The sequence below is a fragment of the Echeneis naucrates genome, chromosome 1, assembly GCF_900963305.1.
Source record: "Echeneis naucrates chromosome 1, fEcheNa1.1, whole genome shotgun sequence".
Lineage (NCBI taxonomy): Eukaryota > Metazoa > Chordata > Actinopteri > Carangiformes > Echeneidae > Echeneis > Echeneis naucrates.
The window spans coordinates 625,456-652,228 of NC_042511.1; the positions used below are offsets into that span (position 1 = coordinate 625,456).

At 46.1% G+C, this 26,773-nt stretch overlaps 2 protein-coding genes across 6 annotated transcripts in view; both read right to left on the minus strand.

Annotated features, from left to right (window-relative positions):
- Positions 1 to 2,539: 2,539 nt before the first annotated feature.
- On the minus strand, positions 2,540 to 11,568 carry pex6 (peroxisomal biogenesis factor 6). 4 transcript variants are annotated; one of them, XM_029518077.1, is made up of 18 exons: positions 11,053 to 11,568; positions 9,749 to 10,357; positions 9,278 to 9,444; positions 9,114 to 9,197; positions 8,645 to 8,756; positions 8,421 to 8,554; positions 8,246 to 8,351; positions 7,691 to 7,893; positions 7,416 to 7,602; positions 7,241 to 7,317; positions 7,006 to 7,123; positions 6,675 to 6,880; positions 6,509 to 6,570; positions 6,192 to 6,417; positions 6,005 to 6,082; positions 5,291 to 5,430; positions 4,712 to 4,878; positions 2,540 to 3,213 (listed from the first exon to the last, which is right to left on the minus strand). In XM_029518077.1, the coding sequence occupies exons 1-17, from the start codon at positions 11,560 to 11,562 to the stop codon at positions 4,742 to 4,744; spliced, it is 3,156 nt and encodes a 1,051-aa protein (XP_029373937.1). In that variant the 5' UTR covers positions 11,563 to 11,568; the 3' UTR covers positions 2,540 to 3,213; positions 4,712 to 4,741. The 4 variants fall into 4 exon arrangements, with proteins under 4 accessions (XP_029373937.1, XP_029373854.1, XP_029374028.1 ...); XM_029517994.1 differs by lacking the exon at positions 2,540 to 3,213 and adding an exon at positions 3,970 to 4,527; XM_029518168.1 differs by lacking the exon at positions 2,540 to 3,213 and having other exon boundaries at positions 3,970 to 4,878; positions 8,246 to 8,348.
- Positions 11,569 to 12,513: 945 nt separating this feature from the next.
- The window catches only part of ttbk1a (tau tubulin kinase 1a), a 29,902-nt gene continuing 15,642 nt past the window's right edge, over positions 12,514 to 26,773 (minus strand). Inside the window, exons 14-16 of one of the 2 annotated variants that reach the window (XM_029517506.1) lie at positions 26,001 to 26,179; positions 14,009 to 15,462; positions 12,514 to 13,902 (exon numbers count right to left, since the gene is read on the minus strand). In XM_029517506.1, the coding sequence (XP_029373366.1) occupies positions 13,491 to 13,902; positions 14,009 to 15,462; positions 26,001 to 26,179 (2,045 nt within the window). In that variant the 3' untranslated portion in view covers positions 12,514 to 13,490. Of the gene's footprint in view, positions 13,903 to 14,008; positions 15,463 to 26,000; positions 26,183 to 26,773 lie in introns of both variants that reach the window. The other variant, XM_029517589.1, reaches the window with a different exon arrangement.

The window sequence follows — 26,773 nt, forward strand, 5'->3', positions numbered from 1 at the left end:
AGGATGTTGTGTTGAAGCCCCCCCCTTTATACTGGTCACTGCCAGGCGTCATGGCAACAGGTGAAGTCTGCTCCCTGATTGGCTGTGTGTCCTGGGATCACCTGTTAGCGTTTTGCAGCCAGAAGTGCTGAGTGGACCCTCCTTTTTAAAGCCCCCCATCCAACCACACTCCCCCCCGCCCCCCAGTTCATGGCCTCCCATTATTTAGCAGATTTGTTTTTTTGCATCCTAGCTGAAGCTTCTAGCGTGAGAGGAAACGCTGCAGTGGATCATATATGTGCCTCAGCACGGACTCCGGGGGCATAACCTAACAAATGTGTGGGGTCAATTGGTAAGGACCGCTTTGTGTTGTGTTGTTTGTGCAGAAGTGTAGGCGTACAGTACTGCCAAGTTGTGTGCTAAGGTGAGGAGTGGAGGTGATGGAGAGCTTGGCTTATTTCAGAGCCTCTCAGGCAGAACACGGACTCCTGATGAATTTAAGGCGAGTGTGTCGGTCGCTCTGTCTTCTTCGTCCTTTGTTTTTTTTTTCCCCTCCTCGTGTACAACCTGGTGGTGTCTCTGCGAGTGTTGGTGGGAATAAACTTCAGCTGGACCACCAAAGTTTGGGATGAATGGTTCTTTTCATGGAGCAGAAAGAAGGGAGCGGTTGTGACGTGGTGATGATGATGATGATGATGATGGTGGTGATCTGCCAGCATGTTTGTTAGGTGGCTCAGACATTAAGGCTGAGCTCCTCTCGCTCGCTGCTGCAGGCCGGACGGACGAGGATGTCAAAGTTACCCTCTTCCTCTGACTCTAAGGACGTCAGCAACCGGTCAGTAACAGGAAACAACAAAGATGTCTGCTGAGGAGGAAGTTGTAGGTTTGAGTAGGCTGGATGGGAAACATGAGCCGGTGTGACCGACAGTGAGAACGTAAAGTTAAAAAACCTGCTTTTATCAGACGGATGGAAAGAGACAGAAACAAACTAAAGTTCAGCCAGAGTCTAAAGAAAACGGATATCTGCAACCTGCAGGAGGACTCGAGGTAACCCAGGACGGGAGAGTGAAAAGGCTGGGGGGGAGATCGGGGGGGGGCACAGTGTCGGCTACACAAACAATGTTACCCTCGCTGCATTCACCGTCAAGCCCCCGCAGGCGACAACAATGGCGTCAGAAGGCCCTTCAGCGTCTGAACGTTGCTAGATTTCTCTCTGGCTGGTCTCAGTTTGCTCGAACAGCACAAAGTCCAAACAATTGAGCGTTTTTTCAGTTTTCCGTCGCGCTCAGCAGGTCGAGTCTGGTGGAAAAACACAAAGGTCGTGGCTGCCGGGCCTTCTCACAGCCCTGCCGTAAAAAAAAAAAAAACAACAGCAAAGAAGGTGCCGTCGGAGTCTGAAGGAGCTGAGGCGCTTCCTGCCTAACAGGAGGGCGGAGCTCTGAATGAACAGGAAGTGTGGCTGATTGGTCAGACGGTTCTTGACTTCCGACTGGCAGACGTTTCATCGTCAACATGAATTAACTTTGTGTTCTTGTATTTTATCTGCTGGCCTTCTTCTGTTTTCTGAGGTTAATAATCATTAGTCGCTTAGATCAGGCTAACCCCGTCATGGAACTGTTGGCAACATCCCTTCCTGTTGGATCGACTCACAATATTTCAGGTTTATTGTGTTTTTGGTGATTGAAGTGTATCTCGAACCTGAAGGTCCAACTGAGGGAAAGAAATCAGAGGACACTGTCTCACTTCTCTTCAGATCTGTTGGAAAATGTCCAACGAGGGATCGAACACTGAAGTGATCGTAAGACTGAAGCACAGAGAAGATGACCGAACGCTGATTTCACATTCAAATGAAGGAAATCACTAAATTAAAGACAAAACCTTTCAAATGAGACACATTCACATGAATGTGAATGTTTAGCTACTGACTAATTTTCTGCCCTCATGACTTTAAAATAAATCAGTATTTTCTGAATGTTGGACTCTGATCTGGTTCCTGCAGGTTTCCCAAAGGGACGCTACTGAGAAGCTGGCTCACCAAGTCGCGGCCCAGGTTGCTGCTGCTGATCGCCGGGTTGAAGAGGCCTCAGGTGACCCTCATGAGGAGGAAAAGGATGAAGCGCACAAAAGTAGCAAAGGCCACGTAAGCGGTAAATATGGCTAATGTTGCAAGGAGGGACGCTGGACCCCGCCGTGACCTCGGACACCTTTTCAGGCACGACAGGTTCTGGTCCAGACGCTGGACTCATCAGCGACGGCGGATGAATTGCGTAGTTTGTTGTCTTCATGTTGAAGTTGTGTGTGTTTCCGTTCTTCAGACCACAAGCTGAATGTTACTGCACTTTTTCTAAAAACTCTGGGCGGCCTCGTGTTTGAAGACCAGAGGTTTCCATCTCCGTCCAGAGGTCTGGACTGGACCACCGACAGGCGCAGTCATTATTCAAGTAAAAATAGAAAAACACAAAAGATTCATAAAGTCGGAGGAAGTTATTCCGCTCACGTTTTTATTTCACTTCGATGAGGAAACTAAAAGCATCTCAGACAAACTTCCTGATGTCTCTGAGCTTCTGAAGAGATGGAACTTTAGGAAAGACCTGAGCAGATTTCATCGGCCTTAAAGGGCTTTTGTGTTCGTCTGTGTGTTTGGATTTTCTCGTTTGTCTTGTTTTTGGTGCGTTTGGATTCCTCTGTGAAGAACCTGACACTGTCACTGTCTGCTTCCAGAATCTGCAGCCGGATGCCCCACTTCACCTGAGTCCAGGACGGAGAGGACCCCCCTCTACAGACATGGAAGACGAGGAACAGGGAGACGTGTGCGTTGGATCTCTTTCCCGGCGACGAACTAAATTCTCAGAAGCACAAAACAGAGTGAAGACAGAGAGCGGGCCACAGAGACCGAGACCTCCAGATTAATCTGGATTACTCCAGACCGCCACACAAAGAACTCCTCTGAGTTCTCGGTCCGAACTGATCCAGCTCTTCAGTCTGACGGGAAACCGAAACACGCTGAATCTCCAACAGACACCTTAAATTTGTAGTTTGGAATTGAAATGGAAATTTGCGTTCCTTTGCGGTTGTTGCAGATTCTGCACTGATGACATCAGAAACCTTCCAGGCTTCAGTCCGCTTTCATCATGTTCGTTCGGCCTCTCACGCCGGACGGCCGCGCTTCACGTGGGATGATCGAACTGCAAACCCAACGACGTCATCCTCCCACATCCTGTCATGTCTGTCAACCTGCAGCAGTTCAGGCAAATTTAAATCACAATTTGCCCCAAAAATCTTTTCACTAACAGCTGACGGAGAAATCAAATGTGTGTCACGATGTGCCGACAAACCTCGAAGCATCACAGGGAGGAAAGAACGACGGAATAAAACAAGCAAAACTTTTTGTCCGAGTGAAGGCTTCAGAATCTCATTTCGGCGGCAAACCGCAAATAAAAACAATGAAGTCCAGAAGCTTTTTATTTACAAGCTAAATATTTAGCTAGCTTGTTTAATTTTCACAGCGATGCAAGCGCACATCTTTTTTTGGTCACTTTACTGATGATTTCACTTCATAAATCAAAAAACGCCTTCAACATGAGAACACTGCATCAGAATTTTTTATTTCCCGCCATCCATGTTTTTAAAGAAAGGACAAAATTAAGAGATTTAAAGTATCCGATGAATTATTTATTGTGACATCAAAGAAATCAAATTTCTGTTAAAAACTTTGTAAAAGTGAAATAAATGAGTTCTTCAAAAAACTCGGACTGTTGATGAACACTCACTGTTGGAACGTTATGGAGCGAAAACAGGAAAACGCCAACCTGAAGCTGGATGAAATATTTCCAATGATGTTTTAATCGGAAGCTAACGTTATCTTGCGTTAACTTGGCAGCTCACTACAAAAAATTAAATGGGAAAATGAGCTAGCTAACAGTGACTTTTCTGGGAACTAGCTAACTAAGCAAGCGTTAAAACAGATGGCTAACCGGTGAAACGAAAGTACCTGATGCTCATCATGTTTGTCACTAAATTAGTAATTTTATTTTATTTCTTTTTTTTTTTACTATCTTACAGCTTTTAATTGCAGACTGTTTGAATCAAAGTCCAGAATCTGGAACAAAAACTGATTTCACCCTTCAGCTGTTTTTTAGTTAGTGTTGATCAGAGCTGAAATTTTCTGCTGAACTGAATTTTTATTCATATTTTCTGTACATTATCTGTTGGGATAGTTTTAATGTTCTCCTTTCTACAGATGATTGTATTTTAGTTTGTAACTGCAGTGAAATGTAGAAAAAAGGCTTTTTGATAAGGACATTGTTTTGATTGAAACCCATAGAGAGCTTAGTTCAGTCATTTATAATGAATTTAACTTTTTTCTTCATTTGAATCATCGTGACTTTCAAAAAGTCTGAGTAATAATTTCAGTTAAACATTCTGTTATTGTCACATCTGCTGTTTATTTCTGATCAACTATTTAATCGAGAAGAAGGCAGGAAATGGTCAAACTGCAGAATCAGAGACAGAGAGGGGACGTGTCTCTGTTTTTGGTGCAGGAATGAACTGGAATTCAAATAAGATAAAGTAAAATGTTTACAATAAGCTGTAAAGAGTCTAAAATGACATTTCTGCTTCAGCAGAAGATCATGTAGCTGTTTGAATTAATGAAATTTATTAGCTTTTGATTCCATTTAATAAATTAACTCTACATCATTTACATTTTGTTGCTTCACAGCATCATACTGACTCTTGTTAGGAGTAACCCTTCGGGCTGCTTCTACTTCACAGCGAGTTTCTGTTGGATGTTCTTGTATCGGAGCAGCTCTTCGTCTGAGACCGACAGCCTGAAGGTTTCTAACGCTGACGTGAAATCCTCAACGGAGAGAACTAAAGCAGATTCCTCTGAGTCCAGACCTGAAACACAGAGAGAAACATCAAGTGTGACATAAATTCATTTTATTTTTAATTGTTTCAACGGCTGCTTCTTCCTGCAGAGTTGTTGCCGTTATTACTGATAGAAACGAACATTAGTCAGAATTCTGTCCGATAAATGCAGTTTTCCTTAAAAATATTTTATGATGAAATAAGTTTCAGATTTATTTTCAGTCTTAATTTAACTGCTAACAGAGAGAATAAATGGATGAGGTTGTAGCTGTTTTCCTCAACTTCCATCATAATGAAATCAATTCATTAGTTAACAATCAGCTCTGAAACAATAAACTTCTTATCCCCTTTAAAGTCGTCTCATTCTGTTATCATTGCAGGAAAACATCTCATCATTTCTTGGTCGTGTATATTTACATTTTCTGTTGCGTGTTTTTCTTACCATCCTCGATGTGAAGGATCTTCCTCTTGATGGCGGCTGTCATGGCATCGGAGCAGAGAGCGTACAGGTCGGCGCCAGTCATGTGAGGCGGGCAGCGATCCACCAGGTCCTGCAGGTCCAGGGCCGGGTCCAGCCGGAACCTGAAGTCAGAATTCAACTTCCTGTCAGGAGCTGATTTTAATTTCACACATCAGTTTCATCTGCTGTTTCATCAGTCTCTGGATCCTGAAGGGGGCGGGCCGTTTAATCTATCATTCAACTGGTTTTTGTACTTTTATTTTATGCCCAGATCAAAAACAGCTAATGAAAAAAGGCTGAACTTGATTCTGATATTTAATTTGTCCGATTTGTGACCCAGAACTCTGATTGATCAATCGATCGGTGTCTTCCAAACAAGTAGATAGCAGCAGAGAAATCTGTTCAGTCTGCAATCAAACTATTTAAAAACATGGCTGTTAAAATACTTCTGATATTTATTACTAATGTCAGTATGTTTTTTACACTTATGTTGTAAATGTGCAGAAAAACACACAAAAGTCACAAAGTCAAAGTCACAAATTAGACGTCAATCAAGTTTTAGTTTTTTTTTGTATTTCCTGTTTTAAGTGTTAAATCCAAAGAGTCATAAACAAATAATATAAAGATTACTATTTTATTTTCTGATTTTGGATTTTAATTAAATGTGAAAAGAAGGAAGGATTCATGGACTCTTACTTCCTGAGGACGGCCTGAAGAACTTGGAGCTGAGAGACTCGGTCCTCGTTGATGCCAACGTAGACGAGTTTATCAAACCTGGAGACGACAAAGAGAGATCTTTAACCGCTTATTGCACTTTTAACTGTAAATACGTTGTTTATACAGAGTCCTCAATGTGTTGATGTTTGTGTGTGTGACCTCTGACCTGCCGGGCCTCAGCAGGGATTGGTCCAGCAGGTCTGGGCGGTTTGTGGCTCCGATCACAAAAACACCGACAGACGAGTTTAGGCCGTCGAGCTCGGCCAGCAGCTGAGACACGACTCTGTCCATCACCCCCCCCGAGTCTCCACTGCGCCCCCTGCTGGGAGCCAGCGAGTCCAGCTCATCGAAGAAGACGACACAGGGAGCCGCTGAGCGCGCCCGGCAGAAAACTGCAGCACAAACAGATCACTGATCACTATTCAACAATTTCAACAATTTCCTTGTTGCTGCCGCACTGTGTGCGACGTGAAAGACACAAACCTTCCCTGATGTTCTCCTCACTCTGACCCACATACATGTTGATGAGCTCTGGGCCTTTAACGCTGAAACACAAGTGCCAGAATTTATTCCCAATTCTGTCCAATCAAAAAATGTTTTAATGAAAAAATAATGATCGCGAGCTTGAGGAAGACGAAGGTCACGCCACCTGAGGAAGCTCATGGAGCACTCTGTAGCCACGGCTTTAGCCAGCAGAGTCTTTCCCGTCCCCGGAGGTCCGTACAGCAGGACCCCGGTCCGGTTCAGACCCAGAGACAGAAGCTCTGGACGCTGAAGAGGAAGCTGAACCGTGTCCAGGATTTCCTTCTTCACCTGCTGCAGACCTCCGACATCTTCCCAGTGCACGCTGGGGATCTGTGTGGATGGAGTGGCGGAGCTGGGTCACATGATGTCAGAAGGACCGCCTCCCAGCTCTAGTGTGGTCTCCTCAGCCCTCAGATGCTCAGCGTGTGTGTGTGTGTGTGTGTGTGTGTGGTCACCTTCGGGGCTCCAATGGCCTTGGACTGGGTGTCCTGCAGGATCTCCAGGGCGGAGGTGAAGTCCTGGTTCTGGATGGTCACTCCACTGGAGCACAGGTCTTCCTCCTGCCGACCACCGCTACACACACACACACAGAGTTGACTGACTTGTGGCAAATGTGTCATAATATAAACAATGTCAACAGTTTAAATGATGAAATACTTTTATATCAGAGTAAGTTTTCTGGGGTCTCACCAGATCTGGATCAGCCTCCTGCAGGCAGCTCTACCAGCCTCAGACAGCAGAGCCCGGAGATCCCCCAACACGAAACCCTGAAGACCAGAAACAGCCTTTTAGTGGCTTGTTGAAAAGCTGCAGCAGCTGCACTTTTTTAACTGGTCTGGTTCGGGCCCCGGCCCCGCTGCCATACCGGTGTGAGCTTGGCGAGTCTCTCCAGATTGACGTCTCTCCCCAGATGGACATCCCGGGTCAGGCTGACCAGCATGGACTGTCGCTGCTCCACTGTGGGACTCTCCAACACCACCTGGTGGACAAACGCTGTCATGACAGCCGCAGAAAGATCCCGAGGTCTGCAGACTGTTGCCACCAGCACCACGCTGTAACACAGGGACAGGATTGATGAAGTCCAGGGCTGATGCTGCTGATCAGGTCTGGACCACAGGCTGGTTAGTAGCAGTTATTGACCTGGTGGGGGCGTTGTCGAGCAGCTGGCAGAGCGCAGCAGTAATCCTGCCATCCTCCTCGCCGGCCCCACGGGATCTGAGCAGGAGCTGCAGGTTCCTCAGCACCAGGACGCACGCCTGGAGGGCTGCAGCTCGCTGAAACACAGACGTCAGCTTCGCCTCAGAGGCCGCAGAGGTGTCAGCACACAAGCTCACACAGTCCACCTGCACAGGTGACAACAGGAAGTGTCAAGTTTGTGACGTCCCAACAAATCAATCACCGCCTTCAACCACGCCCACAAAACTCAGAGCCGCTCTTTGGATTCTCATTTTCTGCTACAGTTTATTTTGGATAGCAACACTTAAAATATGGAGCTTTAAACAAAAATAAAAAGCATCTAAATGAAGAAATTCACTGTCGGGCACTTTAAGTTTTGAAATGAGGTGTTTTGTCTTGATAACATTAACAAAAGTAAATATCTGTAAATTCTGTTTATTACAAAAGTAATCTATTATTGATTTGTCTGTCAGATGACTCTTGTTTCTGAACTCTTCAGGAGGTCACAGAAGGTCGTACCTTCAGCAGGTGGAGGTTCAGCCTGCGACTTGCTGCGCTCACTGCCGTCATCTTACCGCTTCCTGCAGGACCGTGGAGAAGGACGGTGCAACCAGACAGGGAGCTGCTGCAAAGACACACATCACATGACCCGTCGTCATCAGCGGGCTCTGCAGGGAGCCGTCAGGTGAGTTACCTGTGGCGCAGGTAGGGTAGGATGATGCTGCAGATCTGGTCCACAGTTCTGTTGAGACCCGGGGGAGACAGACTGGTCCACAGAGATGTCCCCTCCACCGAGCAGCAGGGGACAGGGCCAGTGGTGGACGCTCCCTGAGGACAGACAAGATAATCAGGAGTCTCATTTTAGATTAATCTATTCCTAAGTGATACAAGACCCAGAGGTCAGAGGTCAGAAGTCACCAGGTAGAGTGAGGTGTGAAGTTTGTCGGCCAGGTGAGCTCCTTCTTCTTCTTCTCCTCCTCTGTCTGCTAACAGACACACCTTCTGCACTCTGAAGAACAGCACCGGACACCTGACAGAGGTCGAAGGTCTCACAGTGAACTACACTGAAACAGAACTTCTTTACAGGTAACAAGAGTTTTAATCCAAATGTTCATTTTCTTAGATCCTTGTGGTTACTTTTATTTCTTCATCATTCTATTCTATCTCCCTCAAAAGAAAAAAGACGCAAACAAACAAACATAAATGAAGCTTCTTGTTTCATCATGTCTGTTTCAGGTAATTTATGACTGAAGAAACAAACACATTGAACTGATCAGTCAGCCATCCTAGACTTTGTAGCTGTAGCTGCATTAGTGTCAAAGCCTTTTCAGGGTATTTAGGTTGGTGTGTGGGGGACAGAAACATCTGTCTGGGCTGTTGTGGGTACCTGAAGATGCCATTTGAGTTGTTCTCCAGCAGGTCTGGATGCTTCTCAGCTGGAACTGACAGGACATCTCCCTGTGAGACCAGTCTGCAGCGACAGAGTGCCAACTGGTCAGACGGGCCAGCTGTTAGTCTCACAATCCAAAGACCAGGACCAGATTCACTGACCTGGGAGTGCTGAAGTGTTCGGACAGCAGGTTGTCGTAGCAGCTGAGGTCGCCATACAGCGGAGATGCCAGCGGCTGGATGTGAAGCTCGCCGGCGAAAGGCGGAGACGCCGAGCGGCAGAAACTGTCAGAGCGAGCACCAGACTCCGGAGGAGACGGAGTCCACCTCTGAGAGAAAACCACCAGAGACTGTGAGCATCAGGAACCAGACCCTGAAGTCCTAAATCATCTAATTCATCTGCAGTTATTCAGACCAGTGACTCTCAATCTGTTGTTGCTATAAAAAACATCACAGTATTTATGATGAATCAGGTTTAAACCATATTTGTCATTGACACATGTGACAGTGGGAGATCAGTGAGTTCATGTTGAAGCTGTTTAAAGCTAAGATGGATATTTGTCTCCTTAAAAGACAGAAAGATTCATTAGTGAAAAAAAAGGACAGCAGATGAATTGACGATGTGCGTCTCACCTTCATCCTCAGCGTGCAGCTGCTCACAGGAACCGACTCCCCCTCTGTCATGTTGAACCACAGAGTCGCTGATATGAAACCAACTTCGTTGTGGTTCTGCAGATCTGGACTCTGAGTTAAATCCACCACCACCACAGAGACCGGCCGCTCTCTGCAGACATCAGTCTGACCCGCCAGAGGTCTGGGGGATCCGCTGAGCCTGGACAGCTTCACCCACTCCTGGTTGAACAGGCCCAGCCGCAGGAGCAGCTGTTTGCTCACAAACACGCAGCTGTCCACGTCTACGGCGGCTCCCTGCTGACCTTTGACCCCCGACCATCGCCGGCTGTCCACCACCTGGACGTCCACCCTGCACTCCAGAGCCTGCAGGATGTCAGAGAATCCCGAGCCAAGCAGCTTCCTGTTGTCGAGGAGAGACCTCCCCCCCACGAGGCCATCGGCGTAATGAGCAAAGTCTGAAACACACAGTCTGCATGGCCTGCAGGGCGAGGGGGCTCCGGGGGGGTCCACAGAGTCCCAGCAGTCTGTCAGAACCACAGAAGTGTTGGCTGTGATCCGTCCCTGGAGTACAGGACTGCACTCCAAAACCACCAGGTCCAGGGCCTGGACCTGACAACATACCAGCACACAAGAACTACTGAAGCATTTAAATCATTCAGGTCCAGACAGTCTGAAGGTCTAAAGGTCCAGAAGGTCAAGAAGGTCTGAAGGTCCAGAAGGTCAAGAAGGTCTGAAGGTCCAGAAGGTCTAAAGGTCCAGAAGGTCTAAAGGTCCAGAAGGTCTAAAGGTCCAGAAGGTCAAGAAGGTCAAGAAGGTCTAAAGGTCCAGAAGGTCAAGAAGGTCTGAAGGTCCAGAAGGTCAAGAAGGTCCAGAAGGTCTAAAGGTCCAGAAGGTCTAAAGGTCCAGAAGGTCTTAAGGTCCAGAAGGTCTTAAGGTCCAGAAGGTCTGAAGGTCTGAAGGTCTAAAGGTCCAGAAGGTCTAAAGGTCCAGAAGGTCTGAAGGTCTAAAGGTCCAGAAGGTCTAAAGGTCCAGAAGGTCTAAAGGTCTGAAGGTCCAGAAGGTCTGAAGGTCTGAAGGTCCAGAAGGTCTGAAGGTCTGAAGGTCTGAAGGTCCAGAAGGTCTAAAGGTCCAGAAGGTCTAAAGGTCCAGAAGGTCTGAAGGTCTGAAGGTCTGAAGGTCTATGTATGATGATCTCTTATAAGTACCTATACATTGTACTTCTTATTACATCTGAGTTAATACCATCAAACATTCAACAGAATCATCCTAAATGAAGCTGATATGAATTGTGATGTTTTATTTACCCGGTCCGGTTCCTCTCCGGTCTGCCGGGGCAGCAGCAGCGGGTCTCCCTGCCGGACCAGCAGGCACCTCTCCGGGCGGCAGAGCTCCAGCAGCCCCCGGGTGAACTGCTCGGTCCCAGCCCCGCGGAGGCTGCTCCTGCTGCGGGCTCCCAGCACCACTCTGTCCAGGCAGACGGGCTCCAGAGGCCGGACCGAGCCGGAGCCGCCGAACCGCCGCAGCAATAAGCGGCTGGTGTAGAGCCGGACCCGACCGCCGGACTCCCCGTCGGGTCGGGGGGAGCTCCGGCCGCCGCAGCCCGTCGTCTCCCGCTCGGTCGTCGGGTGAACACGGAGCAGGATCCCCGCCGACCCGCCGGAGCTCGGAGGCCGGTCCGGGATGAAGAGGACGGTCGGCGGGTCCGCCTGGTTCCGGAGAACCGAGTCCAGCTGGGACTCCGAGACCAGGACGTCCAGAGGACTCAGGTGAGGCGGGAAACTGTCCAGGGAGAGCAGCTCCACCTGAGCCGCCATCTTGGATCTGCGTCACCACCGCTGCAGCGCATGCGCTCCGGCGTCCGCCCCGCCCCCTGGAGGAGGCCCACCGGAACTACAATTCAAACCAAACTTTATTTAAAAGAGCAGCGGCTCTGAGGACCATTAGGAGCACATGGAGGGAAAGGTTTGTGAGAATAAAGACATACAGTTACAGGATAAGGTTGGAACAGCACCAGGAAGAAAAATCATCAAAAAATTCATAAATGAGTATTAGTGGTATGTTTCGGGTCTCCATGTGTCCTCCCTCCGTCCACAGACAGTTTGGGTTCACTGGTGGCCCTAAACTGTCCGTAGGTCTGTCTGGCTCTGTGATGGACTGCAGACCTGTCCAGGGTGAGCTGGGATTGGCTCCAGAATCCCCCATGACCCGGGAATGGGTAAGAGGCTATTTCTTTTTAGACGAATGTTAAAATTAAGGAGCAGTTTGTTAAACTGGACTTCAATAAAGGTTTCAAAAATAAAGAACTACTTCATCTCTTGACTTCCAGAAGAACATGCAAATTTGACTGTCCAGTGGTTCAACACCAGATATGGTGGCTGATGGGGCTCAGTGCTCTCACCTCTTTTCTTCCCTTCTGTCACAAGTGCAGTGAAAAACCAGCAGGTGGTTTAAAATAGTTTTCTTGTAAAATCACAATTCATTTCTCATTTTTTTCTGATTTTAGGATGATTCATGGCAAATCTGGGAATCCGGTTTAAATGGCAGCTACTCAAGTAAAGTAGTGAAGTGACTTTAAGTTCTACCAGAAGTATTTGACAAAACTTGGACCTGCACCAAACTGTTCCTGGAGTGAAGATTAACCTGATCTGGATACGAGTTATTAAAGAAAGTCTGGAGTCATCTCAGGTCAGCCCTTTGGTCTACTGAAAACCGGTGAGAAAATAAGGACAAGACAACCTTCTCCATGATTTAGACTTTACTTCACAGCTCAGCGCCCATCGCCCCCCAACAAACACAACATGGGCTCCAACATCCAGCAGACCTTCGCACTGTCAGCAGAATCCAAGCAGGTATAAGTTCCTCTCATGGATAACCCTGTTTTTCTCATGCGTAAAAAACAGGCTTAGTGCCAACACATCGGAACAGGAGGCTAAAGACTTGAAATTTACACATTGCTTGCCAAGATAAAAATAAAGATGTCTTTATGGGAAATGAATCTATTATATACAATTCAGAGCATAAACAAAATAGAAACACCCAGAAAATAAAATGATTAAAGCATGCCCATCGTCACACCACGAGGAGGAGGCGAGGCCAAGCGATTTATTAACGTTCACATCCAGCTCTTCTCTTTATCCAAGACTATACTGGGTACAGGATATAGTTAGGAATCTCTTGCCATTTTAACTTGTTCGGGCAGTCAAACAAGTCCAAATTGAGCTTTCTGTTTTGGCCAATAGGAAGGGGAGAACTATATCAAACGATTTAAAGGTAAAGGTTTTGGTACACGTCGTTTTCCTTCTACAGATTCAATGTGTTCGTGATATACGTCACCATGCAATGTGAACTAAGCAGGGTACTGTTGATAGAGGAGTAGAATAGCTGTGGACAAGCTCTGGGTTCTGTGTGAGGTGAGTGCCTCTGAGACTGGACCTGTTGGAGGCCACGACTCTCAGCTCCAGAAACCAGATAAATCAGCGGTTGAACGGGGAGCAGCAGATGTTTCCATAGCACCATGGCAGCAACGCTCTTTCACTACAGTCAGTCAAGATTACTGGAAGCCCATGAAGATAATTCAGTAAGCTGTCCTTGGAAAAAATCTGAAGTCTGTATACATTAAATGAATTGAAGGAGGTCATTGTGATGTCACAGTCTAAAATGGAATCAGGTGAGAACCTTTGAGGCGTAGCTTGTCCGAAGACTGATTATACACAAACAAGTCTCATCGATGAGTCTCTTTGTATTATCTAGCGGGCACTGCCTTCTCCCTGGCGTTTGGTTTCCCCTTCAACGCGCCTGCTGGTTTTGGTCTGGTCCTGGTGGGCATGGTGGCAGAGGACGACTGGGTGGTGGCTTCTTGTGAGGCGCTGCGCCTCATGGTGGTCGTAGTCCTGGGCGGTAGCATAGGGACGGTAGGAGCTCGAACCGAGAGGGGTTGCCTGGATGGACATACTCTCTGGGGGGAGGGGCTGTCAGTCCTGCAGTGGGTGGAGCTAAGGCTGCGTCGGGTACCAAACAGGACTCGCAGGGGCATCCGGGGACTGCCGGCGGGAGCAGGGACAGTAGAGGGACGGGGACAGGAAGAGGAGGACCTGGGTGACACAGGTTTGGATTTCCGCTGGGTGCTGAGGGTGCTTAGGCCAATTTTCTGATTCCTGTGGATAGAAAGTAAATCAGAAATTTTATTTCTTTAAGTCTGATTAAAAAAACATTAATCAAGAGAAAAATGTAATACATTGAAGGGCAGAAACAGAATTTTACCCATTGGAGAAGGATGGTGCTCCTTTGGGAGTGCTGGAGTCGGGGAGGGAAAGAGGAGAAGGAGTACTGGCGGCAAGCCCCCCTGAAGGCCTCTTTATTGGGGTGACAGGCCTGGGGATCCTGCTCCTGGACTCCTTGGAACCTTGCTCTTCAGTAGGTTTTAGACGAGAGCTCCTCTTGGACTCGTCAGATGTATGTGTGTCCTCCTCAGAGCCAGTGGTGGACAGCGTTTCAGAAGCTCTGCGACGTTCTTCATCCCCAGAGGACAACGATGACGATGTCCCAGACAGCATCCTCCTCCTCATCCAGCGACCCTGTTGTTTCTGGACCAACAGACGGGCCAAGTCCAGCTGCTTGGCCCGCTGCTGAAGCCGAGCTCGTGCTGAAAGGGACGATGACTGTTCTGAGCCCGAGTCCTCTTCAGATATTAATATTGGAATTCGGCTTCGGATTCTGGGCTTAATGGCAACCGGTAATTCTGATTCAGTTGCTTGAAGTTTGACCGCTTCCTCGCTGGCTGATGGCTGTTGCTGGGGTTCCTGTGGCAGATCTTTAAAATCATGAACTGGTAGCGTTGCCTCTGGGACAGGCTCCAAAGACTGGGCCGGTACAGATGTCATACCATTCTCTATTTGAGGGAGTTTGTCGACTATTGCAGCTTGGTCTGGCACCTCAAGGGAGTCTTCTGTCGGCAGCGCCCTGCCATGGTCATGGGCGTGGTCCTCACCAGCAGATTCCTTCATAATGGTAAAAACTTCTCGGTCACTGTCCCTGGCAGAGTGACCATTGGAAGACATGACATTGAGATGTGATGTCTCTGCAATATGGACGAAAGTGCGTTCAACTTTGGTGAAGGGTGGTGATGCAGGGGCAATGGGAGTGGAGGGCCTCAGGTCTGACCTGAGAGCCGGAGACAAACGGCCTGTCTCCAAAGTTTCAGGATGGACGGCCTCCCCAACCAGAAGGCGGTCAATGTGGGAAGTGGGGGCAGATGGTGTGGCCAACTCACCCTCTAGTGCGTGATCACCACCAGAGGGAGACTTGCGGGTGTCTCCAGGTGAGAAGAGGACAAGGGTTTTGGACGCGTCCTCCAAGTCGGGGTCTGCATCAGCAGCGGAGGCGTGCTCCCGCTGCACCCTCTGGTCCTCAGCCATGAGCGTCGAAGGTGCAGCTTCCTGGCTGCGTTCGGTGCTCTTCTGACTGGCCTCACTGTTGGATTCACTCTTCGTGACATCGTCGTCCTTTGGCCCCGCAGATTCAGGGACTTCTTCGTCCGGTGTGGCAAAACTCCTCCGCTGAGGCAACGTACCGGTCAGCATGACAGTGAGGAAGTCTGCCCTCTTGGCCTGGAGCTGAGGGAGGATGTGGAAGTGCTCCTTCTCGTCTCCTTGGCCCTTCGTCCGGTAGTCTGGGGAGGGCGGCGACGGCATGCTGTGCTCCGTGGGTGACAACACCTGGAAAAGAGTTTAATGACACTTTTTATTCACACCGAAAAGACTCAAAACAACACAACGTGGTGGGAGTTTGATACTGCAGCACACAAAGACAAAGAACAGAAACCAGTGAAGGCGGAGTCCTGAACTGCCCAACAGAAAGCTCCAACATAATGAACTAAGTGATGAATGAAGACCATGAGGATTCAGCGATCACCCAAAAAAAGCTAACGTGTTTCATCGCCTGGAAGAAAGAGCACGACACGTCTCTGCCCCCAAAACCATTTTAATGTCATTTTGGTTGTACACAAGCTTTTCAAGATTGTCTAGATTACATACATTGATATAAAAGGCACAAAAAATGCATTGCAGAGTTTATCCTTAGACAGCACGCAGTCTGATATCAGGTGATTTTCAAGTGTTTCCCTTCGTACAGCCTGTACACACTAAACCCCGCTAATATTCATGCTATTGGAGATTAACTGCAAACCTAATTACTTTCTACATTTCTGTATATATGTACACAGGTATCATTTGGATTTACAAAAAGTTTAAAATACATGCTTTACCTGTAAATTATACAAGCAGAACTGTACAGTCATATAGTGATAGAAAAAAACGCTTCCATGTATTTTACAGGTGAAAGACACTCACGGATCATCACACTGAACTCATACTGTGAGCTCTCCAATCCGCTTCACCTCCAAGACCTGCTCTTATTGCAAAAACTTTAAAGGAACATTCAGACATTTTATGAAACTCTCCAGGTTGGGGACGTGTTTAGCCTAGCTTAGCACAAAGAGCCAAAACCAGAGAAGCTCGGCTCAGAGCGCCTCCTCAGCTGCAGATAACAGAAATGTGAAGCGGTGAAGGAAGCAGCAGATAGCGATGAAACCACCACGACATGAAACTGATGTCTGCCTTTTCTTTGAGTTTTTTTTTTTTTTTACAAAATGTCTTAATGTCCCTTTGTGAATCCACTATGTGTGTCACAGGCGGTGTTCTGTGGTCGGACTGATGAGTTTCATGCAGATTTGATTTACAAATCAGTGAATGTGAAATATAGATAAATCTAACATGGACACAAGTTTCCACTTCTAAAGACACAAAGTCTCGACTTCATCTGTAAAATATCACCCTGTTTAAGTTCAGTAATATCAAGTGTGCAATAAAACTGCACTGAAACTCGATGACAAAGGCTTCACATATGCTGTTACGGAACCATAATTATTCTGTGAATAAAAAAAATGTTTAAAAAATTCAGCAGCTAGGAAAAGTCATTTCTGGTTTGATGTTCATCGTCACCTTTAAATTCCTCTATGAAGGAAAGAAAGATCTAAGAGTGGGAACACATTTCTGGGATTTTCTGAAAATCACCGTTACAGTTAGAATTGAAGGTTCGATCTGAGCCGCAGCAGTTAGACTGAACACACTCCGAAGAAAATGGCCCGCTAGCTGCACGGTTGACAGATGAAAACCCTCGGAGACCAGCCAGCGGCAGCTGTGACGTGGAACCGGAGAGCAACTGAAGCCTTTGAGACACGTTTTGTTCGGAATGTGCTGCTAACTTGAACTCGTGCGATGCACGAAAAAATGTTGTTGTTTTGGCCATAATTCCTTTAGACTGCAAACCTGCCTTCAGTTTGAATATTTAGCAGAACTTTTGTAGTGACGGGTCTCTTGAAGTAATTCCATAAAGAGTCCTGATTTGGTTTTGAATGAAGCACTTCCTGATTGAAATGATGACCACAGCAGAATAAGAGATGTGGTGTAACTATCAGGACTGAAGACGAGGCTCCTGCTATAAAGTCAGCTACAGACTCCACAGCTCTGATCCGTGAGTATCCCCTCTTTACGGTGTGAGTTATTTACAAAAAACATCACAGACGTTTTTTCCCAGTGTCAGAGGAGTGTATTGAATGTTTTTGTTGTGAGTACAGTACAGTGCTGTTTTTAGTCATTTTACAGTCAGAGGTGTGCGTCGTACAAACAGTAGATCTCATGCAAAGAGTGGCGGCAGTCGGTAAACAGTCTTTTGGTACGGCACGCTGCAGATTGTTCTTTTTTTCTTTGAACTGAGCAGACGAAGCACAGGGAGCGTCGTTTTTAACGGAAGGTGGCACTGCGTTCACGGTGACACGGGACTAAACATGTATCAGTGACAATCCTGTACGGTAGGTGAATCTTTAGCAGGCGTGCAAAATAAAGGTCAGAGATAGCAGCTGATCCACTTCATACATTCTCTAAGTGGTTGTTCTCTAATTCTATGCTAAATATAAAACAGGCAGGCCTGAAATCAGCATGGAGCAGCGTGAAAACGAAACCGAGCTGAAACTCGGCGCTGACAGACGACTCCCGCCTGCGCCGAGCTAACGCTAACGCTCAATGAAACAGCAAGCGGTGCATATTTAGTTAATGTAGCCCTTTAACACATGGAGAAAGCAACAGATTGGCTTTCATTGCACAAAAATAGCCGTCCTAGCTCGTCTCACGTAGCGAGATTTCCTAAGTTTTTTTTTCTTTAATGTGTCAAACAGACACAGCTTGGACTTTAAAGAAAGTCGTTGGAATGACATTCAAAGCGACTTCACCACACACGGCTGCTTTGGTACGACGTTAGCAGCGTTCAAATATTAAACAGGGTTCACACACAGCCATGACATCGGATCTTTGTTTGTGTTGAAGTGCAGACTCGAAAACAGAACCAAAAACGAAAAGGACGAAACTCAGACATAAAAGATCTTTTGTCCTTCACGACTGACAAGTTCCATTTTACTGCACCGAGGACTCAGTGTGCTGAGACTGATCCCCAGAGCAGCCGAACCTTTAAGAAAATACTTTGAAATGTCAGCATTCACAGAAAAGAGAAAATGGATATGCTTCAGGTTGAGGCTGTAAAAGGTTCAGTGAATGGGAAGAGGACAAAATGACACCTCAGTAGTGTAGTTGGTTCACAGATCAGCTGGTTTTGGGGAAATTCACCAGTCAGAAACTAACAGAGACTTTTTTTATTATTTTTAATTATGGAAAGTTGTATATTAGCCAGACTTATCTTGATGATTGAACATCTGCAGGTTCAAATAGCATCATTCTAACCATAAACCTGCTCTGACGGAAACTAAAACCCAACCCGGCTCGGTCCCTCTCCTGGATTTGGCCTTTAAAGAGGCAGATTTTCACCTCTTGGTCGTTGGATGTTTCCCAATTTGATGGTGTTGCCTGCTGACTGTTGGACCCCCACAAACTTTCTTTCTACATTTTCTGTTATTGAGACACAAACAAACAAGCAGCACTGACTGTGTGTGTCCTGACGGTAGCGGTGCCTCTTCTTGGCATTATTACAGCCTGGATAACCAGTCACAGCTTAGGCCTTATGGCGTTTTTCTAAATTCTCCTTGGTGGTGCGTTTAAGGACAAACCTCTGCAAGTTGCTCTTCAAAGGAACAGCAACCAAAGACCAAACCATCAAAACATCAACTTTAACATTTGTCTTTTTTGCTCCAACGTCCAACATTAACATTTCACTTATTGCATCAGTGTTTTGCATCCATATGAGGAGGCCCGGACCTGGACTGATCCTGATGCCCCTCTCCGTTCAGCTCGGTGATAAAGTGCAAAGTCCAGCTGTCAGAAAATAGAGATGCAAGTGGAAGCACAATGGGAATGACAAACAACTACAAGTCAGACCAGCCACACCAGAAACCTTCACCAGCAACAAAACTACCCAGATCAGGCAAACCGGCGGCCGACAACAATCCAAACAGACATCTCTGCTGACTAAAACGTCACGTAGAACGACAAACGGCGGGAATGCGACTTGACGCCTCCTTTCTTTATCCTCCATCAGTGTGTTTGTCTCCAGACTGAAACAAACAGGAAGTATGGAAGCCTGTTGTCATGGTAACTAAAATAAATCCTGATCTCAGGATAACAGGTGGAACACTAACGGTTTTATAATTAAATGATGACTGTGTTCAGGATACTCATCACAATCTGACTGGTAAATGTCGAAATATCACACTAAACCCACCATCTTTAACCTCATCATGGCCAGAAGACAAATTTGGGATCTCCAAAGTAACAATTGAACATCAGAAATTTCATGCCAACTTTGACCACGTTGGACCGACAGCCATCATCGTAAAATAATGAGATTAAAGGTCTCAAAATTAGAATCAGTACAAACGAGAAACTATGAAAGCAAAAATCAGTCGATCAATTCAAACAGACTCAGACTGAGAAAGATACAAAGACAGAGTTCTGTGGATGCTAAATAAAAGCTTCCTCTGCGTTCATCTCTAATTCACTCATTCATTACTGTGAGCACTCAGTCATTTTCTTTGTTGCTTTTTCATTTCAGAAAATTAATTTATGTAAAATTTGACCTTTTCCCGGACAAAAACAGAACGATCAGAAGTTTTCAAAAAGGTTTCAGCTTGTTGGGGTTTTTTTGTTTTTTTTCTTTACTTGTTTTGCAAAAATGTGTCTAAACTTCTAGGGTTGAATGTTGTGAAGTCTAAAGTGTAGCTTGTTTTCTGTGTAATGTTTAAATACGTTTTTGAACACTTAGGGTTCGGGAAAAAAATGCATTTCGTGAAGTTCTTTAATATGTTTTCAGCTTTATTTTTGAATTTTGGAGTTGTGTATTTATTTTGGTGAAATGTTACCTCGATGTTTTGTGAAATGTAGTTGTGTCATTTGTATAGATATATGTATTTATTTCTTTTTTTTATTTCTTTTTTGCACTTTTGGGCCACCCAGAGACGCAGCACAGGGCGAAGGAGGAAGGCTTTGATTGGTCATCATCACCTTCACAACGCTCATGCGACATTGAATGACGAAGGATGTGGAGGGAAACGTCGGAATCTGTGGTTTCGTGGTGTTTTGGCGAAGGGGTGTCGATGTATTGCTCAGTGGGCGGGATGATCAGAGGGGGGGGAACGCCGACTCCAGAGTCTCGGTGCAAAAAAACTTGATCGGCGGGACGACCTGCATTCCTCAACAATCGCTCCTCCGTTTCAGCAGGGGGGGAAATCAGATAAAGGAAGAGTGAAAAGCAGGATTACTGTAAAGCTTAACAGTCTGTTAGCAGCCCCGCTCCGTTCCGCTCCTCATCCTCACAGAAACGAGAAGGAAATATTCAGTTTGCCAGCTCGGTGGCGTGTGTGTGCAAATCAGGTCTGCAGAGAGGCTTCGGAGAGTTTATTGCATGGAAAATATTTCCGTCGTCAGCACTTCAATCCTCTTCTTCTATTCCTCTGTTTGTAGTTGGTAGAGCTACGAGTGTGTGTGTGTGTGTGTGAGGAACTACCTCAGCAGGAATATGGCTTTGTGTGTTTAACTAACTGGCTCTGTGTGAGTCATATTTACGTCCAGGTTTGTGTTTTTGTAAACAGGAAGTGTTTGTTTGTTTGCTTACTTTCAGTCATTGCTGATAAATTTAACAGCACTCTTTATCATTTTGACACGGTGTCCAAAAAAGCCTATTAACTGTTAAATTAAAGCAGGAAACGTAAACTGGTTTAGAGTCTGTATTTTAAGAGTCACTTTGGACTTTTTCGTTTTAGGATTTTATCATTTTATCTCAGAACGTTGTCAGAATTTCAGAAGAATCAATAATTGCTGCCATTATTAAACAGCAGCTCCTCAGTAGGGGGCGATCAGGGTTGATAAAGCTCAGCTTATGTGATGGTGGTGGAGGGGGGGGGACTCTGCCCTGGGCCACCGAAAAGGTTCGACCAGCCCTGCATGTGTGCGTTGTGTGTCTGTATGTGTGTGAATGTGCTGTTTGTGCGTCTGAGTCCGTCTCTCAGTTCTCTCAGCTGCTGTTCTTGTTCATGAGCTTGGCGAACATCTGCTGCAGATGTGTCCTGGACACGTTCAGGTACGAGTGTCTGCTCCGTGGGCTGCCCGGCGCCGCCAGGGCGCCGCCGTGCCGACGCCGGGCCGAGTTGGTGGTGGCGGTGATGTGGGCGGGGCTGCTCTCGGCGGAGCGGCTCCTCTGAATGAAGCTGCTTCCTCCGTGGGGGTACTGCTCCGTCTCCAGGGTGGAGGAGGAGAAGACGTAGGAGGCCAGCCTCCTCAGCTGATTGGGTCGCCTGTCGTCCTCCAACTGCAAACAGACCAATCAGAGAGAGGGAGGGAGAGGAGGTTAATGGGCGGAAACAGACTTCTGTAATAATCAATGCTACTTTTTGCTCTGGCTACATCCCAACACTCTGATTGGACTTCCTGCCCCCTCTCGTTCCCCTCCCTGACCGGACGTTAGACGGGAGAGAGCTGATTGGTGCTCTCACACATCTAACGACTTCAGCTAATTGGTCAAAGCTCATGAGGGGAGGAGCCTGGGAGAGAAGCTGAGGGAGTGTTGGTGTCTACAGATAGAGATACAGCTATCAGATTCTAGACTTAACATCACAGTTAGCTGTGTGGGCGGCCAGATTGATCAGGAAAAATGGTGATGACAATATTCACCCCCCCACAAAGAAGCACTTTAAAAGGACACAAAGTCACCAGCACGAGCACAGCACATACTGTATCATCACTAATCTACAACAGTCTGAGCCTGCACAGCTGATTTCTGAAGGAAAAAATGGCCATTGGAGATGCAAAAAGAAAACAGGGAACACAAAAGAGAGATGGAGTCATCAGGCACACAAAACACAGACACACAACGAGGAAATAAAAAAGGGAGGAAAATGTCTGAACAGAAGGAAAAGGAAGAGGAGGAACAGAAACTCAGTGAGAGAACAGAGGTAAAGGACTATTCCTAAACTGTGCTTACCCCGAAACATCACTTTATTTCTTCTTGTGTTGTCCCAATGGCACCCTCGCTCTTTTCTCTCCTCAGGTGAGTCAAACTTGACATACTGTGTACTTTTAAAGCGATAGGTTGGGGGGGCAAAGGCATCAGTAGTTATGTGGAGGGGGGGGGGGTTGGAGAGGAGTAAAAAAGAGAAGGGCAGTCCTCGATGGCTGGCGGCGGCGGACGGCTCGCTCTGAGTTTAGCGGTGACAAGCGGCACGGAAAGAAAAAGGAAGTCGAAGCAGAGCTGGCTAGTGCGTCCAAAACAAGTTTGAGCTGACAAGACGTTACACTGCAGGTCAAGGAAATATCAGCCATGAAATAATATCCAGCCTGGAAACAGCAGCCACCACGTATGGAGGACCAAACCTGACCTTGTAAATCAATAAATAAGTGCAGGAATGAAATTAAATGGTTAAATGATAAATGTATGATTTAACTTAAAATCATATGGAGAAATAAAAAATAAATAAATCTGTGAATCACACCCATGGAGAAAATCCTGCTGAAGGAAAATTAAATTCAAATCCCAAAAAGGTTAAAGGTCAAATAAATGTGAACTTCAACAATTTCACATTCATTTTCCACGAAACCAGCTGTGTTTTCTGAATGCTAATCATCCTGATGACCCCTGACCTTTCCTTCAGGACAACATTTCCATGAAAAAGTACACACAAGCACACAAAAGGTCACTCTCAGGACAAACTGAACTGTGATTGGCTCCTCTGCTGACACTCAGTTTACTCTAAAATACCAACATTTCATTTTTATTTGATTTGATTTTTTTCATATCAGTCAGGTTTGGTCCCCCATAAGGGCTCAACTTGAGAATTTATTTTATATTTATTAACCTCAATTTTTGTTATTTATGTATTCTTCTATTCAGATGTTACTATATTTTGTCCAAATTAAATGATCTTAAGGAAATAAAAAGGTTAGGGTTACATTATTGTCGGACCTTAAGGCTTCTGATATTTTCATCTTGTCGTCTTTTTGTCAGTTGTTGTCGTGTCCATGTGATCTGTGTGTGTTAACAGATAGTTCAGCCGTTTTCATGACGGCTGTCGTACGTACATGAGCACCGTTGAGTTTCTGGTTTTTAGTTGGACTGAACCCGAAACCTTTTGATGCAACTTTCTCCCCGCAGAGACCTCGTTGTCTCAGAACAGCAGCCGCTCATTATCTACCTACAGCCGATCGACACACCTGACGACTCACGAGAGTCCAGTCTGAACCCAACAAGTATCCTGGTTCAGATCCAGGTTCAGTCCTTCAGAGTCTCTCACAGACCGCCTCCTTTTCCAACCCAACGTATCAACGTATCAGAGAGTCCCACAGTGTAAACTCCTCCGGAGACCAGGCGTTGGCTCAACATCAGGTTGAACTTCAACCTGATGTTAAAAACCGTTGACGTTTTACAGTCCCGTCCATAAAAGCTTTTTTTGGAGAGTTTCTCCCATCTGGAACGGTGGATTTGAAGGATGTGGACGCGATGTGGTGAATTTGAAACCAAGTCAAACAGGAACGCAGTAAAATTGCAGTGTAAAGCAGAAATTCGTAGCCGTGTGATGAGAACAGCAGTTGGAGCTCGGTGAGCCGTTCTCCCACCAGACAAGAAGACCCGATCCGGACTGAACCACATCGAGCAGGAAATCCGACAACCATCAAATTCAGATTTTGGAAATTTTCAAAATACAAACTGCAACAAATCAGCTCAACTAAGAAGAAGGTGAAGGAGAGAAACCAAGTTTCTGACTTTACAACCAAACCAATTTAAGATCCAGAGCCGTGTTTGGATCCTGATCCAGGACAACCAAGACCATCAGGACCTCCTGTCACATCTAACAAAGCATCAGTCAGCTTTGACTGTAATATGTGAAATATTCTATTTCTGGAGAATAAATGAGGTGAAGGTTTGACCTTTGACCTTGACCCCACGACCCCAGTCTCTTCTGTAAATCATATATTTGCCCATCATCCTGAACAGAAAAAGACGGCTGAGTGTGTGTGTGTGTGTGTGTTTGGCTCTAATGTGTCACAACATGAGAAAACACAGCAGAACAACAGAGGATGAGAACATCATCAACATCACGGCTGCAGGTTTGGCTCCTACAGGCTTCCCATCCATTCCTTCAAAATAAAACAATGGTCCAAAGCAAACGTTATGGGGAGTAAAACAAAGAAATGGAGGATTCAGCTTCCTGACGAGGAGACGACGGCACCGTTCGCTGTCAGTGTCACAGGCAGTCGGACGGCAGACTGGATTCTTTATCTCCACTAATTCATCTTCTTTGTTCCTCTGATTTAAATTCTCCAGCTAGGGCAGTGCTTCTCAATTGTTCTCTGTTAGGCCCCCCCGACACACACACACTCTCCGCTGGTCATTTGTAACACTCTGTATAACATGGTATTCTTATTATCATAAAAAAAAACAAAAAAGGGAAAAGAAAGGAATGTAGACCACACTTTATTCTAGTACGGCAACAAAGCATGTTGCTCGTGGTCACGCCCCCCCAACCCCCCCCGGGCGCCCCACTATTTGAGAAGCACTGAGTTAGGGAAACGGGAAAACAGAAACTATTCCATTCACTCCATATTCGATATTTTATAAAACCTCATTTGAATGCTTTCTAAATGCTGATCCTCTCTTCTGATGAGCTAATAAAAACAGTAGATTTCAGGTGAACACATCCAAGTGGGCGGGGACATCACAAAGTTGGTTTGAAGGTTCAGTTTCTTTGAGACTTTAACAGGATTAATACAGAACCTGGACCTGGTTTGGGATCAGAGACCAGATGTGGAGGTCTCCCTCAGCCCAGATGTTCGCCTACGACTGCCTGTGACAGATGTTCAGCGGCTGGACGGTGCCGCCGTAAACCTGCAGTTTGTCTGCAGGTCATCACATCTTTAAAGGACAATTCCAGCGGCGCTCCAGATGTTTTGGTCGTTCTCGGACTCCTCCAGAATGACTTCACTAGATTAGAATGATTTTGAGTTGCATTTCATTCAAGAAATTGTTAACGAACATTTTCTTTTTCTAATTAAAAGCAAATATTTTAATTTAGCAAGTTTTATTTGTATCGCACCAAATCAGGACTATATAGAATGATTTAAAAGGCCCAGCTCAACCAGATTATACTCAGCAAAGCGAACATTTATCTATGTAGAGTTATATTTTCATTTTTTTCGGATCGATTGAGTCACAGCTGCTTCTGTAGACACTGATGCTCATGTGATGATTAAACCCTAAAAGATGAATCTGCTCTCAGGTGAGTCGGTGAGTTAGGCTCCACCTCCTGTCAGTCGCAAAACAGACAGAAAGTGTAAAGCTGCAATTCTATTTCGTTTCAGGGTCAAGTTATTTGACTTTTGCTTCATTTATCTTGTAAATATTTGTTGGATGTGAATCTTGTCATAAAAAGGAAATTCTGCTCTTTTAGAGCGAGTGATTATTTCTATTTTCTTACTTTTGTCTTTTTCTGAAGGCTAATGTGGAATTGAACTGAATTAAAAAGATGTAATCTGCGATTCTGATGGACGCCAAAGGAAGGAAATCTGGAAATCACAGACCTTCTCATCGTGCTGGATTTGTCCTTTATGTTGACGGACAGATACATGAGGCGGCGGTGCTGCTGCACAGCGCCTCGTCACGCTGACTCAGATGTCGGTCTGTACAGCAGCCGTCGGCTCCATTCATCTGTCCACCAACACCAGAGAGCTCAGCTCTCCACTGATTGGCTGGCTGGTTCTCTTACCGGTCTCTGAGGTCCAATGGGCTCTGACTCTCTCCGGCGGGGGCGTCCCGATGGCAACGAGTGACAAGGCGATTGGGCGGGGCTTCCGCCACTCCTCCTCGACGCCTCCTCCTCCGTTAGCATTAGCATCCCTCTGTTGCCCTCCCTTGTGGGAATCTTTGGCCGAACCGCCAACTCTCCTCCTGCAGGAGAACAGAGTGTTCAGTCAGGTCTGAGACAGAACGCTGTGAGTCGGAGAGGCCGTCAGTGCTAATAAAGTTATAAAAATGTGTTTAGATTGTGCGCCGCAGTCAGCAGAGCCTCTGTTTCTTTCTTGTGATGTAAATTTGTGAATGTTCTAACTATCGAGCTACTTCGACCGTGTTCAGTCATCTGTTGGGTTAGGGTTAGATGGTGGGCGGTGAAGGAGCCAATCCCAGCTCACACTGGGCGAGGTACTTTGACCCTTCAAGGAAAATTCAGGCTTGGAATGAAATTGTTTCATCAGAGAGGAACAGCTATCCATCCCATTCATCAGTCTGATCAGAGATCAGCTCCATCTGTCGGTAGTGCTAAAGCTATTTTCTGACGTCTAAACAGTTGGACGAAATTTAAACCTGCCAAAAAGGTCACATCCAGGACAGTCTTTGTGCTAAGCTAGGCTAAGATCAGAGAAATGTCCTCATTACTGTTGTGTTACTGGGCCATTAATGTATTCATTTATTACCTGGCTACCTTTTAGCTGATGGAAATGAGCAGCTAAAGGGTTGAAGTGACGTGAGAAATTTAGTGTT

What these genes read in the sequence shown, in the direction of transcription:
- pex6 (XM_029518077.1), bottom strand. Translation starts at nt 11,562, where the DNA reads ATGGCGGCTCAGGTGGAGCTGCTCTCCCTGGACAGTTTCCCGCCTCAC. An exon ending in CCGGAGAGGAACCGGACCGG is followed by an intron (nt 10,358 to 11,052) that starts GTAAATAAAACA and finishes GTATGTTGTCAG; the next exon opens with GTCCAGGCCCTGGACCTGGT. An exon ending in AGGAGGCTGATCCAGATCTG is followed by an intron (nt 7,124 to 7,240) that starts GTGAGACCCCAG and finishes GTGTGTGTGTAG; the next exon opens with CGGTGGTCGGCAGGAGGAAG.